At 58.8% G+C, this 17,990-nt stretch overlaps 2 protein-coding genes across 2 annotated transcripts; both read left to right on the top strand.

The window, feature by feature from the left end:
• The first annotated feature begins 436 nt into the window (after nt 1-436).
• On the top strand, nt 437-9,993 carry NCAPH (non-SMC condensin I complex subunit H). Its single transcript, XM_062510591.1, has 17 exons — nt 437-552; nt 882-972; nt 1,687-1,779; nt 2,553-2,691; nt 3,139-3,257; nt 3,996-4,185; nt 4,590-4,681; nt 4,814-4,980; nt 5,574-5,722; nt 6,127-6,233; nt 6,399-6,521; nt 6,708-6,815; nt 7,368-7,523; nt 7,900-8,007; nt 8,232-8,317; nt 8,736-8,811; nt 9,792-9,993. Exons 3-17 carry the CDS (start codon nt 1,732-1,734, stop codon nt 9,849-9,851), a joined length of 1,728 nt encoding a protein of 575 aa, XP_062366575.1. The 5' UTR covers nt 437-552; nt 882-972; nt 1,687-1,731; the 3' UTR covers nt 9,852-9,993.
• A 4,175-nt stretch (nt 9,994-14,168) lies between these two features.
• Nucleotides 14,169-17,990, top strand: ARID5A (AT-rich interaction domain 5A). Its single transcript, XM_062510614.1, has 7 exons — nt 14,169-14,199; nt 14,449-14,548; nt 15,427-15,610; nt 15,711-15,763; nt 15,961-16,058; nt 16,144-16,279; nt 16,560-17,990. Exons 2-7 carry the CDS (start codon nt 14,486-14,488, stop codon nt 17,772-17,774), a joined length of 1,749 nt encoding a protein of 582 aa, XP_062366598.1. The 5' UTR covers nt 14,169-14,199; nt 14,449-14,485; the 3' UTR covers nt 17,775-17,990.

Raw genomic sequence — 17,990 nt, 5'->3', positions numbered from 1 at the left:
GACTCCAGTCTCACTGGTTCCAGGATTCCGGGAGAAGCGGCGCTGCTCTAGCGGCTCCTCCTCCTCCCGGGGCTGTACCGGAGGCTGCTGACCTCGCTCCGGTCCCATCCCAGAGCCGGGAATTGGGGTAAACGGAGGAACGCTGAGGCCTTCTCTTCCCTCCCTCCCCGGGCACCCTCCCCTGACGGCCGTTACCGAGCGCGCGTCGCCGTTCAAACCCGCCTCGGGGGCGGGAGCTCCGCGCGCTGATTGGCTGCCAGGCTGGCACCCGGCGCGCTGATTGGGCAGGAGGAGTGGAGGGGGCGTGGCCTCGGAGAGGGCGGTCTCTCCCTCAGCGCTGCACGGAGTCGTAGCTATGGCTGCCCGCAGCCCCCGCGCTGCCGCGGCCGCCGCCTCGTCCTTGCTGTCGCCAACCCCGCGGGCCCTCGGCAGCACCGGCACCCCTGTACTCGCTGAGTGCCCTAGCAACGATGATGAGAGCGAGAGGCGTCAGCGCCGCCGCTCCAGGGCTGTGGACTCGTCGCTGCAGGGCCTCGGCTCACCCTCGCTCAGGTAGGGCCAGTGCGCGGGGCCTTGGCTGAGGGGGGGGAACGCTGTGCACGGGCTGAGGGGGAACGCGGGCATCAATACCGCTTGGTTGGGGCTGAGGGAGAGCCCGGGCACCGACCCCGCTGGGCATGGGCTGAAGGGGAGCCCGGGCACCGACTCCACTGTGTCCCGGTCTGAGGGAGAACCCGGACACCGATACCGCTGGGCACGGGCTGAGGGGAGACGTGGGCACCGACACTGCTGGACCCGGACTGAGGGAGTAATGCCGATACCGACCCCGCGGGGTTTGGGCTGAGTGGGAGCTCGGGCACCGACACAGCTGTGTCCCGCAGGGCCGAGGGCTGGCAGCCGCCGCTGTCCCAGTGGAGCAACGCGCAGATCTCGGAGCACTACAGCACCTGCATCAAGCTCTCCACAGAGAATGTGAGTTGGGGCAGCCGCGTTTGGGCCTTGCGGGGTTTAAAACTCCCTCAGTACGGTTCAGGCGGGGTTGGAAGCATTTCGGGGTGGGGCAGGTTAAGGGACCATAAAGGTCTGCGGTCCCAGCTGGGCCATCCCACAGCACGTGGGTTCTGTCCGCAGGGTTCCGGAGTATCTCTTGGCAATCCCAGGAAAAAGTTCCTATGGGATTTCCCAGGTGTCCTGGTTTGAAAGACAACCCTTTGCTAAGAAAGGTAGAAGTCTCACTTTGAAATGGAGTGTAATCCCCCCTCCCTACAAATTACTATAATTTTGGAATTAAGGGAGCTTGCAGGCAAAGATATGGGGATAGGAATAGCAGTTCTTTACTGATATATCTAACAAGACAAACAAAAAACAACAACAGCTGTGAAATTAGCAATAAACAGAACAGTAACTCAGTCCCAGTCCTTTTTCAGCTGCAGGCTCTCTCTCCCTGTGCTGTAGTTACCAGTGCTGGGGGCAGGACCTGCCCGAGTTTGAATTCCAAACAATTTTCTGTTGAATTACAGATGATTCTCTGCCAATCTCTCCAACCTCTCCCCATTCCTCTGCCAAGAGAAAGCTGTGGCCACAGCCAGGCTGGTGTTGCCGTCCCCCTGTGCCACCTGGGCTGTCCCCTGGGTCCCCAGGGTGGCCCTGGCCAGGGGAGGGGTCAACAGCTGTGCTTTGTTGCAGAAAATCACCACCAAAAATGCCTTTGGGCTGCACCTGATTGATTACATGACCGACATCCTGAAGCAGAAGAACTCTGAGCTCACCAACTTCCAGGTCAGAGGGGTCCCTGCTGCAGATTTACCACCTCAAATTAACACCAGGATTAATTAGTGTGAAACCTCCAATGCTGCAGGCAAAACCCCCTGGGAGAGGCAGCAGGAATTGGAGGCACAGAGTCCTTGAAAGGCCGAGTCCTCCCAGTTGTGGTGTTCAAAAAAGGTTCAAAGTATGGGAGGCTTTAGAGGCAAAAACAAGGCTAGGAAAGGAAGGAAGGAAGGAGGTGATGGGCTGGTTCTGATCCAAGAATTTATCAGGGAAAAGCATCCCAGGAATTGTTGGGAGGGAGAGGTGGATTCCAGCATTGATGAGCAGGGACAGGAGTTTGGGATGTGGTCCCCAGGAGCTTCTGAGGGAAGGATGGGAAAAGAGGCTCTGGGGTCTTGGCCTTCCTAGTGGGATGTGGGCTTGGAAAAGGCCCTTGGAATTTCACCCCCTTCACCTTTTCATGCTTTGGGGAAGCGGGATGATCCCAGGGGGGTAACCCTGAGGAAGGAGAGGTCCTGGCAGACCAAACCCGCCCCTTTCCGCTTCTCCCCATGGCTGAACTCAACAATTCCTAAATTATTTTTAACCACGATCCAAAAAAAAAAAAAAAAAAATAAAGCACACTATGGGGAAAACATCCCCTTGGGGAAAATCCATAGCTTTCATAATAACCCTGTTATCTGTGATTTTCCTTGGGATAAAGAGCACTTGGGAAATCAGCCGTGGGATGCTCCAGGTGAGATTTTTCCCTGTCCAGCTGGGAATTCCCTGTTCCTCTGCAGGTGGCAGCTGGGACTCTGGATGCCAGTGCCAAGATCTATGCTGTGCGTGTGGATTCTGTCCATGCTGACGCCTTCAAGGTCCTGGGCCACCTGGGCAAGGAGACAGCCCCTGCCAGGGACCTAGACAGCCCTGAGAAAGGTGGGAATTGCCTCTTTTCCTCTCTCAAATCCCAGGAAATTCCCTCATTTCCCACCCAGCAACGGGACAAGCCTCAGCGCACTTCTGGAGTTGGGAGTTTCAAAAATATGTGGGATTAATTGATTTCTCCAAGGTTTGGGAGATTCCAGGTTGGTTCTCCTGGGATGCTGGAGCAGGGAGGGATGGGAGGAGGAGCTGGATCTGTCACTTAGTGGTTTCAGATTTCAGTTTGGGATCCAACAGGAGGGGCAGTTTGGGATCCAACAGGAGCAGTTTTTTGCCCAGCCAAATCCATAAAAAGCCACCAGGACATTGCTCATCTTAGTAGATCCTGCCTGAGGAATTTCAACCCGCTGCAGTTTGTTGTACAAATTCCAGGTTTTCTCCTTCCTTTGGGATATTCCATCCCATAGTTTGAGGTGGGATTTGTCCCTTTTCCCATGCCAGGCTCCAGCTCGAGCCCCGAGGCTGCCAGGAAAGCTCAGCCAAGGAAGAAGCAAAGCTTCAAAACCATCGAGCAGAACCTGAGCAACATCAACGTGTCCGAGGCCAGCCGCAGGCATGAGGTGGGCTCAGCTTCTTCCTCATCCTCCCCATCCCTGTGTTCCTGCTTTTCCATTCCCCTGGCATCTCAGAGCCACCAGTGTGGGAGTTCAGGCTGGGAAAAGGATCCTGGAATGGTTTGGGGTGGAAGGGCCTTAAATCCCAGCCAGTGTCACCATCCTGGCCCATTCCAGGAGAGGGAATTCCATCCCTCCCCTCAGCTGATCCCTCCTGGAGCTTCCCTTCCTGCCAGGCCCCTCCAGGGCTGGCTGGGATTGGGATAAATCCTGGGATCCCCCAGTGACAGCAGAACCCTCCTGTCCCTGTTTGTCCCCAGATTCCAGAATCCCAGTTTGGGATGGATCAATCCCATCTCATCCCAGCCTTCCATGGGCAGGGACAGCTCCCACTGTCCCAGGCTGGGACACTCCCAGGGATGATCTGGGGGCAGAGAGGGAGGAATTTCTTCCTAAAATCCAGCACTGGGAATTCCTTGAGTTAGAAGGGACCCCTCAGCTCATCCCATTCCAGCACTTCCCACTCTGCCAGGCTCCTCCAGCCTGGCCAGGGACACTCCCAGGGGTGCAAAGGAGATGGGTCCTTTGGGATCAGAGCCCTCCCTGCCCCTCTCCATCCCCTGCATTCCTGGATTCCCCTCTCCATTCCCTGATCTCCAGTCCCCGATTCCCATCTCCATTCCCCATGGATTTCTGCCCCATTCCCTGATTCCTATTCCCTGATTCCCATTCCTGGATTTCCAGGTGGATCCCATGTTCCAGAGAGCAGCCGCTTCCTTCGATGAGTGCAGCACTGCCGGGATTTTCCTGACGGGGCTGCGCTCCCAGAGCTTCCATAGCCAGCTCCTTTTCCACTCAGGAATTGTCCCCCTGCCCTCCTCGGAGTGCCTAGCCCTGCCCAGCTCCCACCCTGTCCCTGTGGCTGGGCTTAAAGGTGAATCCTGCTTCTGCCTTTTTTGTCCTCCCCCTTCTGCCTTTTTTGTCCTCCCCCTTCTGCCTTTTTTCCCCTCCCCCTTCTGCCATTTTTAACTCCCCCCTCTGCCTTTTTTTTCCTTCCCCTTCTGCCTTTTCCAGCCTTTCTTTTCCTGCCCTTATTGTTTTCCTGGGCCCTTCTTCACTGCTCAGATCTGCTCAGGCTGTTGGAAAACTGGGAAATGTGGGGGTTTGAGGTCCTGAGCCAGGTGGGAATTCCTGAATTTCAGATGCTGTGCAGGAATTTTGGAGGTTGAGATTTCCTGTGCCGGATTGGGAATTCCTGTGTCAGATTAGGGATTCCAGAGCCAGGTGGGGACTCCTGCTGGTATCCCAGGAATTCCCCTGTATCCCACCTCTCTGCAGCCCTGCTGGCCCCGTGCCTGGAGAAACGCCGGATCTGCTCCTCCCTGGCCGGATTCCAGTTCACCAAGTGGGATGAGGAGACCCATAATGGGGTGGGTGGGAATTCCTGATCCAGATTCCTGAGCCAGGTGGGAATTCCTGACCCGGGTTGGGGATTCCTGACCCAGGGCAGAATTCCCAGTCCGGACAGGATTCCCGATCCAGGCAGAATTCCTGTGTTGCAGTCGGTGTCGGCGCTCCTGGAGAAGTTTCGCAGGAGCGAGCAGGTGTTTGATCCCAACCTGGATCCCGACAGCGAGGACGAGCAGGGCTGGGGCCCCTCCCAGCCGGAATTCGCGCAGGATTCTCCAGATGGAGACAGGAGCCCGGAACTCCAGGAGAACAGCAAGATGTGGGAATGGGGATCCGGGGCTGGGGTTTGGGCTGGGGTGGAATTCCAGGAAGGAATTCCCAGCGCCTGGGGAGGAATTTCCAGTCCTGGTGGGGAGCTCATTTCCTGCTCTGGTCCTGGATACATCCAGGAATGTATTCCAATAATGTATTCTGGGGATCTCTTTGCCTTCCAAGGAGAACTTTGGCAAATCCAGGTGGTTTTCCAGCAGAACTGAGGATCTGGAACCTCAATGCCTCACTCCTAGAGCTGGAACAGGGATAACAAATCCTGGGAATGCTGAGGGAATCCTGAGCAGCTCCTGTGCTTTTTCCAGGACTGCTCAGGAATACCACATCCTGGGAATGCCATGGGAATTCTGAGCAGGGATAACAAATCCCTTTGGGAATACTGAGGGAATCCTGAGCAGCTCCTGTGCCTTTTCCAGGAGTAAGCAAGGACAAGATATCCCCTGGGAATGCGGAGGGAATTCTGCTCACAGATAAAAAATCCTGGGAATGCTGTGGAAGTTCTGCGCAGCTCCTGTGACTTTTCCAGGACTGCTCAGGGATGACAAATCCCAGGAATGCTGAGCGCTGCCGTTCCTTTTGCAGGCCAGAGGGAGCTCCCTTTGGTGAAGGGGACATCGGCACACTGAGCCTGCATGTATCCCTGAATCCCGGGGAATATTCCTACTTCAGCCCCCGCACCCTCGCCATGTGGGCCGGCCCCGAGCACTGGCGCTTCCGGCCACGGCAGCCCCGTGAGTGCCCAGAGACGGGGAGTCCTGGAATTCCAGAAATCTGGGATGGGAAGGGCTCCAGTCCCGGGATTCCGGGACGGGAAGGGCTCCAGTCCTTCCCAAAGTCCCATAGAACTCCTTCATCCCCAGACTTAGATCGGTTTCTGCTCCCACAAAAATCCATGGGTTCCTGGAAACCTGGGAGCTGACGCTGACCCCAGCTGCTTTCCTATAAAAAAAAGGGGGGAAGTCCTTGTGGGTGACCTTTGTTTGGAGGGGATGTTACAGTTGGGAATGAGCCAGGTGGGCTTGACCTGGCCCCAGACAGTGACAGCCCCTTCCCTTTCCTTCCTTTTCCTTCCTTCCTGGCATCCATCCTTCCTGCCTGACTCTTTTCCTTCCCCTTTTTCCCTCTTTTCCCTCAGCAGCCCCAGGCTCAGAGAGGGATTACCGGCGGAGGATTCCCAGGAAAGTTTTTGAGTTAGATTTCCAGGAGGACATCGACTTCCAGGCCCATTTCCGTAAGACCAAGGTGCCCACAGAGCCCCTGGAATTCCCGGGATTTGGGCAGCTCCAGTTTTGTGTCTGGGAGGCACTGTAGAGCCTGCCCCTTTCCAGACAAAACACTCCCTGCTTTTCCATGGAGAGCTGCTGGAGCTTCCTGTTTTTCCATGGAGCTGTCTGATTCCATTCCCAGGCATCCATAACTTTGGCCAAATCCATCCTGGAAAGCCAAAACCTTCGGAGCACCACACTCCCTGCAGATTTCAACTATGAGCCCCAGAGCCTGGGGCAGCTCTTCCTGAAACCCCTGGTCAAGGTGAGAGAATTCCCAAAGGAACCGTCACAGGGGGTCATTCCAGGGAACCATCCCAGGGGGTGATCCCAGGGAATCATTCAGGGGAATCATCTCACAGACTCATCTCAGGGGGTCAATCCAGGATGAAGGGGATGAAGGGGCACGGCTCAGCCTTTTTCCAAGAATATTTCGGAATACTTCCCCCAGCTCAGCCAGAGGTCAGATCCAGCGGGAGCCTTGGATACTGAGGCTGGGATTGAGGACTACGACTACAACAACCCCAATGACACCTCCAACTTCTGCCCTGCCCTGCAGGTACAGCCCAGAATTCCTGAGGGAAGGAATGGGAGGGGCAGGGTCCATCCAGCCTGGCCTGGGACATTCCCAGGAATGGATTTGCCAGGAAGGAGCTGCAGGAATTCCATTCCAGCCTTTTCCAGGGGAAGGAATTCCATCCCTCCCCTCAGAGCTGATCCCTCCTGGAGCTTCCCTTCCTGCCAGGCCCCTCCAGGGCTGGCTGGGATTGGGAATTGGATTGGGATAAATCCTGGGATCCCCCAGTGGCAGCAGAGCCCTTCTGTCCCTGTTTGTCCCCAGATTCCAGAATCCCAGTTTGGGATGGATCAATCCCATCTCATCCCAGCTTTCCATGGAGAGGGACAGTTCCCACTATCCCAGGCTGGGGCACTCCCAGGACTGGAAAAATTTTGGGATTGCTGCTCCCTACACCTGCCTTGGCTTCAGCCTTGGCCCAGTTCCCTGGGGGTAACCCCCAATTTCATGGGATAAACCCCAATCCCATGGGGAAGCTGGGCAGGAATTCCCACCCTCTGGAGCAACTCTGGTGTCCCCTGTGTGTCCCTGCAGGTCCCTGACAGTGATGATGACCCCGATCCTGATGCCAATCCCGCAGAATTCCTGAGCCAGCTCCCAGCTCATCCCGAGGCTCCAGAGCTCTCCGGGATCAATGGGGGGAATGTCCCGGCCTGTGGGGAGCTGGAGCTCATCACCGAACCCCAGAAGGTGACTGGGAGCACTGGGAGGGATTGGGAGCTGCTGGGCTGGGAATTCATCTCTGGACTGGTCTGGAGCAAAAACCTCTCAGCACCTCCAGGGTTAAAAATCCCAGGACACCCCCGTGGTGACACCCCCGTGGTGTTTTCCTGGGATTGGGCAGGGATTGTCATTCCAAAAGGAACAATTCCCAAATTAAACACCCGGATTGCCGTTCCCAGAGGAACAATTCCTGGGATTGCTGTTCCCAAATTGAACACCGGGGGTTGGGCAGTGAGGCTGTCCTTGCTGTTATTCCCAAGGAAAATTGGGAATGATAGCAGTTGTGGCTGTGATCCCGCTGGTGATCCTGATGATCCCAGATAATCCTAGATTCCCTCCTCAGATTCATAAAATCCACATCCAGTACGCCAGGACGGCCAAGAGGATGGACATGAGGCGGCTCAAGAGGAACATGTGGGAGCTGCTGACGGAGCAGGGAACAGGAAATGAGGTGGGGAGGGAAATTCCTGCTGGGAATTCTGCAGCAATTCCTGCCCAATCCCATGGAGATGAACCCCCATTCCAGGGGATAAAGCCCAAATCCATGGTATAAACCCCAGTTCCACAGGGATAAAGCCCAATCCCACGGGATAAACCCCAAGATCCACACTGGACTGAATCTTTGGGACTTTTCCATGGAATATTGGGGCTCTGCAGTTCCCGGTTTTTCCCAAGCAGGGGGAGGAAGCCAGGGAAGGGACGGACGCAGAAGTGGCTGGAGAGAAGGTCCTGAGTGACCTCACCAAAGATCTGCTCCACAGGTCAGGAATGGGAATGGGAAAATCCCAAATGGGACAAGGAAATGGGAATGGGATTGGGATCGGGGTTTGGCTTGGGAATGGGAAAATCCCTCATAAAAATGGGAATGGGACCGGGAAAATCCCTCAGGGGAATGGGGATGGGATGGGACATTGATTGGGAATAGGAATGGGAAAATCCCAAATGGAACAGGGAATGGTCTTGGGATTGGGAATGGCAATGGGAATGGCAAAATCCCTCCAGGTATGGGGATGGGAAATGGGACTGGGAAGTTCCCTGCGGGTGTTCCCAGGAAAGCCAGGCTGGCAAGCCCTTCTTGGCAGATGCAGGAAGAGCCGAGTTCTGCCCAGTCCCTGCTCCTTTGGATTCCTGGATGCTCCAGGATTTCCGGGCGCTGATCCCAATCCTGCTGTTCCACAGGCTCCCTCCCACCATGGCCACCAACCTGTCGGTGCCCCTGGCCTTCGTGTGCCTCCTGCACCTGGCCAACGAGAAGGTGAGGGCTGGGAGCAATCCCCACAATCCCAGGATTCCATGGAATGCAGCTGAATCCTGTTTTTTCCCTGGAATGCAGCTCATTCCCAATCCATCCCAGTTATTCCATGGAATGCAGCTCATCCCACAATCCCAGGATTCCATGGAATACAGCTGAATCCTGTTTTTTCCCTAGAATGCAGCTCATTCCCAATCCATCCCAGTTATTCCATGGAATGCAGCTCATCCCACAATCCCAGGATTCCATGGAATACAGCTGAATCCTGGTTTTTCCCTGGAATGAAGCTCATTCCCAATCCATCCCAGTTATTCCATGGAATGCAGCTCATCCCACAATCCCAGGATTCCATGGAATACAGCTGAATCCTGGTTTTTCCCTGGAATGCAGCTCATTCCAAATCCATCCCAGTTATTCCATGGAATACAGCTCATCCCATCAGTCCCAGGATTCCACGCAATGCAATTTATTCCATCAATCCTGGGAATTCCATGGAATGCAGCTGAATCCCGGTTTTTCCCTGGAATACAGCTCATTCCCAGTCCTTCCTGATTTTTCCATGGAATGCAGCTCCAGGGAAGGGGAACATCGGCAGCTTGGGCAGGGTTTGTCCCTCAGAGCTGTCCTGAGCATTTCAGACTCTGGATAAGGGAACAGAATCCCAGAATGCCAGAGGCTGGAAAAGCTCTCCAAGGTCACCAATTCCAAGCTGTCCCAAATCCCCACCTGGATTTGTTCCACGTTCAGGAATTCCTTGGAATTCCTCCAGGGGATGGAGACTCCAAGCCCCCCTGGGCAGCCCCTTCCCACCTTTTCCTTGAGGAAATTCCTGCACATTCCCTGGAAGAGCCCCCAGGCAGTAGTAGGAGGGGCTGGGGTTGTTCCCAAGCCTCATTCCCACGGGATTTAATTCCAAAAGGATGGAATTCCAAAGGGAACAGAGCCTAGCCTTGCCAGACTTGGCTTTTCCTTCCCATTCCCAGAATTTGCGGCTGGAGAGCACCAAGGACCTGTCGGATGTGCTGGTGAAACAGGGACACTGATCTGGGATTGCTTGAAGAATCATCCCCACATCCCAAATCCCAGCGAGATTCCTGGAATTCCAGACTGGATGGACAATGGGGGACAGCTCCAGCCCTTCAACTGCTTCCAGCCAAGATCCATGCAGCAGCTTTTCCCTGGTCTGGGAATTCCTGCGGCTCACTGTGAACCCCAGCACCTGCAGCAGAGGCTGCTCTGTGTCCCAGAATTTCCTGTCTGTGTATCCCAAAATTCCCTGTGTGCCAAAATTTCCTGCCTATGTATCCCAAAACTCCCTCTGTGTCCCGAAATTTTTTGTGTCCCAAAATTCCCTGTCTGTATTCTATCATTTCTTGTGTCCCAGAATTTCCTGTCTATCCCAAAATTTCCCATTGGTGTCCCAAAATTCCCTGTTTGTCCCAGAGTTTCCCATCTATATTCCAAAATTTCCTCTCTAACCCAGCATTTCCTGTGTCCCAAAATTTCCTGTCTGTGTATCCCAAAATTCCCTCCCTCTGTCCTTCCCAGTCTGTACTTCCCAGTTTTTGGACTGACTTATTCCTGGCCCCCATTCCTTCTATTCCCTGGAATTTTTCCCTTTTTTTACTGGTTAAGGATAATAAATTATGCAGACTTTGGAGTGGGGTCTGGAAGGTGGCCCTGGAATAACCCCGGAGTGGGGTGGGGCAGGGCAGCAAATTCTCTGAAAAACGGGAATCCAGGGATCTGAGCCTGGAGCAGCAGCCAGGAATGGGCTCCAGGAGCCAAATTCTGGGATCGGGATCAGCTGAGAGTCTCCTGCTCCTCCTCCTGCTTTTCCTGGGATAAGGATCCCCAGGGGCGGGGTCTCCTCTGGACAACTCTGGAATTCTGTTCCTGATTTTCCTGGGAATGGGGTTCTCAGGGGCGGGGTCTCCCTCTCCTGTCCCCCCTGGAATTCTGCTCCATCCTTCCCTGGGGCTGGGGCTCCCTCAGGAACGTCCCGAGTCGCAATTCCCACCCTGCCGGGCTCTGCCCGCGCTGCTCCCTCGCTATTCCCAGGATTTCTCCCACCCAAGGAGCGGCCGGGTCTCGGGAATTCCGGCCCGGGCACCTCCCGCTCCTCTGCCCCCGGAATTCCGAGCCTCTCTCGGTGCTCCGCGAGGATTTCAGGATCTGCCGCCCTTCCCTGACTCCTGGGGCTGCTGCTCCTGGGTTTGAAATTCCAAGGGCCGATGTTCCAGGGTTTGAGGCTCCAGGGGATGATTGTCCAGGAATTGATACTCCAGGCGCTTATATTCCAGGGACCGATGTTCCAGAGGATCCCACCCGGGCTGTGGGGGGGGGGATGCGAGGGAAGGAAGAGCGGAGGCTCCGGGAAGGGCTGGAGCGATCCTGCACCACAGGCACCGGACTTTCCTCTTCACCTTCCTCTTCCTCCTCCTCTGGGCCTGTCCCCAACGGCGCCGTGTCCCGGACCCGGCCACGAACGGGGGCGGGGGACGAGGGGACCCAGAACCGGGGAAAGGGGTCCCAGAACCGGGACAGGGTCCCAGCAGAACCGGGGACGGGTCCCAGCTCTGGGGAGGGGATCCGAAATCAGGGAGGGGTCCCAGCCCGCGGGCAGGGGTCTCTGGGGGCTCCCACCTGCGGCAGCTCCCTGGGTGACTGACTCCCGTGCCTCGGGGCTCCTCTCCAGGCACCTCAGGAGACCCCGGAAGAATTTCGGGATTTTCCATCCTCCGAGATGTGGGATCGGGACGGTTCCCACGCGCGGTCCCACACAGGGGTGCTCAGATGCCCCCAGGACCCCGAAACTCGATCTGCTCCTAAAATCCCGTTAATTCCTGAAACTCGATCTGTTCCTAAAAATCCCGTTAATTCCTGAAATCTGATCTGTTCCTAAAACCTCGTTAATTCCTGAAACTCGATCTGTTCCTAAAAATCCTGTTTATTCCTGAAACCCGATCTGTTCCTAAAATCCCGTTTATTCCTGAACTCCCTTCCAGCGCCGATGGAGCTGAGAAGGCTGGACCGGGTGCGAGGGGAAACTGAGGCAGCCATCCCAGCCCAGATAAAAACCGGGAATAAAAACCCGAGTGGAATTTTTGCTGTTGCTTTCAGCCGCTGTCGCTAAATCCCGGGTTTATCCCGGGGAGTGCGGGAGCCTTCCTGGAAAGGGGGGGGTTCGGTGGTACCCGCGGCTCCTTCACCCCCTTCCTACCCCGGGAGGGGGGCAGGAGCCCAGCCCCCTCCCCCCCCCCGACATTACCCGTTTCTGCTTTCTCGGGTTTTTGGCCCAAAATGAGTCACCGGGGGATTTTTTCTCTTCTTTTTCTTTTTTTTTTTTTTTCGGGACTCTTTCACGAGTTGAAGCGGGGGGGATTCTCGGGGGGCTGAGCCCCGACTGTCCCCCGCGTCTGAGCTGCTCCGGTCCCGCGGGACTGGGATTCCCACTCCAGAGACCAGGGACAGCATCCTTGGAATGCTGGAGACCCCCGGGAGCAGGAGCGGGACCAGGAGCCCGGAGGATCCCGCTGTGTCCCCACCCTCGGGGCGGCTCCGCCGCGGAGAGCGGGGCTTTGGGGGCCGGAAAGTCCGGCCCAGTCACTGGAGAAGGCGGGGGTAGAACCCCCAAAAGAGCGTCCGTTCCGGTAAGCAAAGAGTCAATGGCTGCGACTCGCCCCGCTCCGGCTCGCACACGCCACTTCCCCGAGCGGGGCTGACTCATCCCGGGCTCGGTCCCGCTCCGCGACACCCGCGCGCCGCTCCGGCCGGCCCGAGCCTCCGCCGGTGAGTCCCGGGGGTCCCGGGGGGCTGGGGGGGTCCCTCCGCCCGCCCCGAGCCGCGCGTCCCCGCTCCTGCTCCGTCCCGAGCGGGACCGGCCGCGAACCCCAAAACCGCCGGGAAGCGGGGAGCGCCGCCGGGAAGCGGGGAGCACCCCCGGCCCCGTGGGGGTCCCGGAGCTGCGGCCGCTCCCGCGGGCCCCCGGCCCCTCCGGCTGCGCCCGCCGAGATGCCGGGGGGGGAGCTTGGGCCGAGCCGGCGACGCGGGATGGGGAAGGGATGACTTCAGCCCATTACTCACGGCTTGGCAGCGCTCCCGCGCTATTCCGGGCCGTGACGCTCCAGCCGCGCGAATTTGGGCCTAAACAGGCAGAATTTGGGTGATTTGAGCAAGGAGGAGGAAGGCGCGGACACGCTGCGGGGTTGAGGAGCGGGGCGGGGTTTGGGCTGAGTTTGAGCCCGCACCCGAAATAATTGTTATTGTGATTATTGTTTTAATTATACTCATTAAGTGTGTAATTAGAGCCCGGGCGCCGCCCCCAGCCCACCACATCCCGGCACCGGCGGGGGTTGTTCAGCCTCAAATCGACCGCGTTTCGCCCCAAAAGCCCCGTGCGCCCCCCCCCCTCCCCCCCCCACGGCCCGGCGGTTTCCTGCGCTCGGGGAGCGCGGCCGGGAAGGGCGGAAATCGCGTCAGCGGTGCCGGGAACCGAACCGGGGCCGGCGGGGGCACCGCGGGGGCGGGACACGGGGGTAGCACCTGCACCTGATCAACACAGGTGAGAGGGACACCTGGACCCGATAAACACCTCTGTGTGTGTGACATCTGTACCTGTACACACAGGTGTGTGTGTCACCTGTACCTGCACGCACAGGTGTGAGAGGGACACCTGGACTCGATAAACACCTGTGTGTGTGAGACACCTGTACCTGCACATGCAGGTGTGCGTGAGACATCCGTACCTGCACACACAAGTGTGTGTGTGTCACCTGTACCTGTACACACAGGTGTATGTGACATCTGGCACCTGCACACACAGGTGTGTGTGTGATATCTGTACTTGTACACACAGGTGTGTGTGTCACCTGTACCTGCACGCACAGGTGTGAGAGGGACACCTGGACCTAATAAACACCTGTGTGTGTGTCACCTGTACCTGCACACACAGACGCAAATATGCCCACCTGTCCTCAGGTGTGCTCATCTGCACTCACGAACGTGCTGGCGCCTCTGTGCCCGTGTAAACACAACTGGGCGCCTGCGCCCACACTGGCACACGCGCGTGTCACCCCTGCACGCACCTGTGCTCAGGTGTGCTCACCCACGGCCCCGCGCGCGCTGGTTCTTCGGGACCACAACTCCCAGCGTGCCCTTCGCGGGGGGGCGGGGACAGGAAGCACGGCTGCCCAATAGGAGAAGGGGCGTGTTGGCTCCAGCCAATTGGCAGCGAAGGGGGCGGGGAGGCCCCGCCCTCGGGTGCGCCCCATGGTCACGTGGCGCGGGCGTGGCCGGTGAGCGGGACCGGGGGCGCCGGAGGGGCTCGGTGGGACCGGGGGGCGCGGGGAGCGCCTGGGGACCCCTCTGCCCGCCCCGCTCCTTCCCCAGGTTGGCATCGCCGCTTTTCGCAGTTTTCCCGGGGTTTTTCCTCAAAAACTGGGGGGCGCGGGGGGGAGATTTGGGGGTGGCGAGCCCTGAATGTGGGGGGCAGGGAGGGAGGCACGGACGGAGCAGCTTCGGGCCGCGGCCGGTTGCTGTGCCTGGTGGGCAACGCCAAATCCTCCCGGTTCACCCGAAATTTTAGCAGAGCAGCAACAGTTTGGGGTGTCACCCTCTCCCGTTTTTTCTCCCTTCCAGGACCCCTCCTAAACCCAAAGCCAGCGACTCTCCCTCCATGGAGAACAACCAAGAGCCGCAAGGAGACCCCAAAGAGCCCTCGAGCACCGCCCACCCCACCGTGAGTGTACCACGGGGGGTTTGGGGGTGCTGACCGCCCCAAAATCCGGGGGAGGAAGGGGGAGGGAAGGGCGAGGAGCGCTTCGGCCGCCGGTGGAAGTGAGGATGAGGCAGAGAAATGTGAAATTCCCAGCTTTGGGTGGGGGGCGATGAGGGGGAATGGACCAAAAATGGCAGTTTTGGGGGGAGAAGCAAGCGGTCCCATAGAAATAGGATTATTTTTTATGCTCGTGAGGAAAAGTGGTTTGGATTTAGTGGCGCTGGAGCTTTTCCCTCCTTCCAGCAGCTTTTTATTTCACCCAGAAAAAAAAAAATTAAAAAAAAGAAAAGAAAGCTTTGAACTCTTTCAGCCGTTAAAATCCACTGTCTGTCACAAGCTGTTAAATGAATAGAAGGAATCATAAAAAAAAATTTAAAAAAGAAAGACTAAAAAAAATAGAAAAGGACGGACTTGGGAGCCGAGCGGCTTCTTTGACCAAAAATAGCAACAAGTTTTATAACTCCGGAAAATGTAGAACAAACAAACGAGGAACATTTTTAGCTGAGAAAGGCGGCGGCAGTGCGGGGGGGGAGCTGAATTCTGAATTTCTGCCCGTCTGTTTTCCTGGAAGCCGCTCCTCGTGTTCTCACCCGCATCCAGCGCTTTGACCAACTTGGCCACCGGCCCGGGGCTGCCTGAACGGGGAACGGGAACGGGGTTCCCTGAACGGGGAACGGGAACTGGGTTCCCTGAACGGGGAACGGGAACGGGGTTCCCTGAATGGGGAACGGGGCTCCCCGAACACAGAACAGGTCCGGAGCTCCCTGAACACCGCCGGGCTGCGGGGGGTGCGGATTTCGGGCTGCAGCTTCCCCAAAACTCAGCCCCGTGTCCCACAGGACGCGCCGGGGGCCAGGGATGGCGCCGAGGGGGATGAGGCAGTGGGAGAAGGTGGGGACAAGGACAAGGAAGATGAGGACAAGGAGAAGGAGGAGGAGGAGGCTTTCCTCGTCAGCCTCTACAAGTTCATGAAGGAGCGGCGCACGCCCATCGAGAGGATCCCGCACCTCGGCTTCAAGCAGAGTATGTCCCGCCCCGGTGACAGGGAACAGGGCACAGGGGGTGGTGGCCGTGCACAGGTCTCGTATCCTCCTGAGCCTCAGCATCTCCCGTTTATTCCCAGTTAACCTCTGGAAGATCTACAAGGCCGTGGAAAAGCTGGGAGCCTACGAGCTGGTGAGTGGTGGCCATGGGAGTCAGGGTGTCCCTTGGGTGCTGGAGTGTCCCCTAGACATCAGGGCTGGACACGAGTGTGACCCCTGGGTATCAGGGTGTCCCCTGGGGTGCCTGGGATGTCCCCTGGGTCCCAGGGTGTCCCCCGGGTGCCAGGGCTCACCTTCCCTCCCTCCCTCCCTCCCTCCCTCCCGCCGCAGGTGACGGGCCGCCGGCTCTGGAAGAACGTGTACGACGAGCTCGGGGGCAGCCCCGGCAGCACCAGCGCGGCCACCTGCACCCGGCGCCACTACGAGAGGTGGGGCCGGGCGGGCCCGGGGCTCTGTCCTGCCGCGTGCCTCAGTTTCCCCTGGCGCTCACCGCGCTCCCCGCTCGCTCCGCAGGCTCGTCCTTCCTTACGTGCGACACCTCAAGGGCGAGGAGGACAAGCCGCTGCCACCCAGCAAACCCCGCAGGCAGTATAAGGTCTCCAAGGACGACAAGAGCAAGAAGGCCAGGAAGGAGAAGGGCCGCGAGCAGGTGTGCGGCCCCTCCGGAGGGGCTGGGAGCAGCCTCGGATCCCCGGCCGGGACAGGGAAGGGAAGGGAAGGGAAGGGAAGGGAAGGGAAGGGAAGGGAAGGGAAGGGAAGGGAAGGGAAGGGAAGGGAAGGGAAGGGAAGGGAAGGGAAGGGAAGGGAAGGGAAGGGAAGGGAAGGGAAGGGAAGGGAAGGGTGGAGGGTGAGAGGGCAGCCAGAGGTGGGTGGGGAGCCGGACCCCAGCTCGGGATGCGGCACCCACACCCGACCCCCTCTGCTCACAGCTGGCTCCGGACAAGGGGCAGCCGGAGGTGGGTGCGGAGGATGCGCCAGAGCGAGGCGGGGGGACAGACGGACGCTCCAGCCCGGCCCGCACAGCCCCCAGCCCCTCGGGGAGATGTCCCAGCCCCTGCACGACCCACAGCGAGACCTACAAGCGCCTCTTTTCCAGCTTCTACTCCAAAGGGAACCATCCCATCATGTCCCCACTGGCCAAGAAGAAGCTGCTGGCGCAGGTGAGCAAGGCGGAGTCCTTGCACTGCCACAAACGCCACTGCCCCGAGGGCCGGCGGGCACAGAGCGACAGCGGCCCCGAGCCGCCCCGGCCGGTCAGCGGCCCTGGCCTGGCTGAGCAGAGGAGCCCGGAGCCGTCGAGAGCTCCGGATAGAGCTCCGAGCGAGGGGAACGAGCCATCCCCGGGAGGCAGAGACAGCCAGGGCTGCCCTCGGGCTGAGGACGGGGGCCCGGCCCCCGCCGTCTTCACCGGCTACTTCCACGCCTACCGCAGCGAGGGGCTGCAGCCCGGCGGCTGCCCCCCGCTCTGGGGGTACTTCTCCAACCTGAAGGATTTTTTGGAGCCGCCCTCCGCCTTGCCGGCGCGGCCCAGGGAGCCTGAGCAGCCCCAGGAGCTGCGGAGCAAAGCGGGGCGGCCGTGGGAGTGCCGGGCCGCCGCTGTCCGGGCCTGCTGGGTGCCTCCCGGGGCCACCTTCGGCCCCGCCGGGCACGGTCGCGACGAGGAGGAGGAGGAGGATGAGGATGATGAAGAGGACGAGGAGTCCTTCGGCCCCACTGCAAAGTCACACGCCGTGTCCCCCTTGGCCAAGGAGGGCAGGGACGGGGGGACGCGCTCGCCGGGAAGCCACCAAAGGCTGGCCAAACCCAAGGCTGTGGTGGCCTCTCCGGGCTTCGCCACGCCACTGCCACCGGACGCTTTCCAGGGAGCCGCGCTGCACTTCCCAGGCGGCTTCGGGAGCCCCCAGGAGCAGCTGAAAACGCGGGGCGTGCCGGTGGCCCCGGCGCTCTCCGCAAACCCCCTGGTGATCCCGGCTTTCCCCAGCCCTTTGGTTGTGACCTCGGAGCTGTGCCGGCCGCTGGCCACCGGCCGCTTCCCAGCGTCCTTCGGGGGGAATTCGCCACGGCCCCGGCTGTACCCGGCAGCTCCGTGGCACGGGCAGCGTTCCTGCGGCTCCCCGCACGTCCCGCACCACGCCCGGCCCTAGCGCTGCCATCGCCGCGGGTGACAGCGAGGGGACAATCCGGACTACCCCGTTTTTACTCCCCATCTCAGAGTTGGTTGTGGCTCCTCTGCTGGCACCCCACGGTTCTCAGTATTTTCTATATATCCACACACAAATCTATAAAAAAAGGGAGCAAAACCAGTGCTGGAGGTTTCTGTTCATGCCGGGGGATGGTTGGGCCCATCCTGCTGTGCTCTG

The sequence above is a fragment of the Cinclus cinclus genome, chromosome 29 (assembly GCF_963662255.1).
Source record: "Cinclus cinclus chromosome 29, bCinCin1.1, whole genome shotgun sequence".
Lineage (NCBI taxonomy): Eukaryota > Metazoa > Chordata > Aves > Passeriformes > Cinclidae > Cinclus > Cinclus cinclus.
Note: the sequence above shows the minus strand (reverse complement) of the source record. Positions and strands in the feature narration are given on the sequence as shown.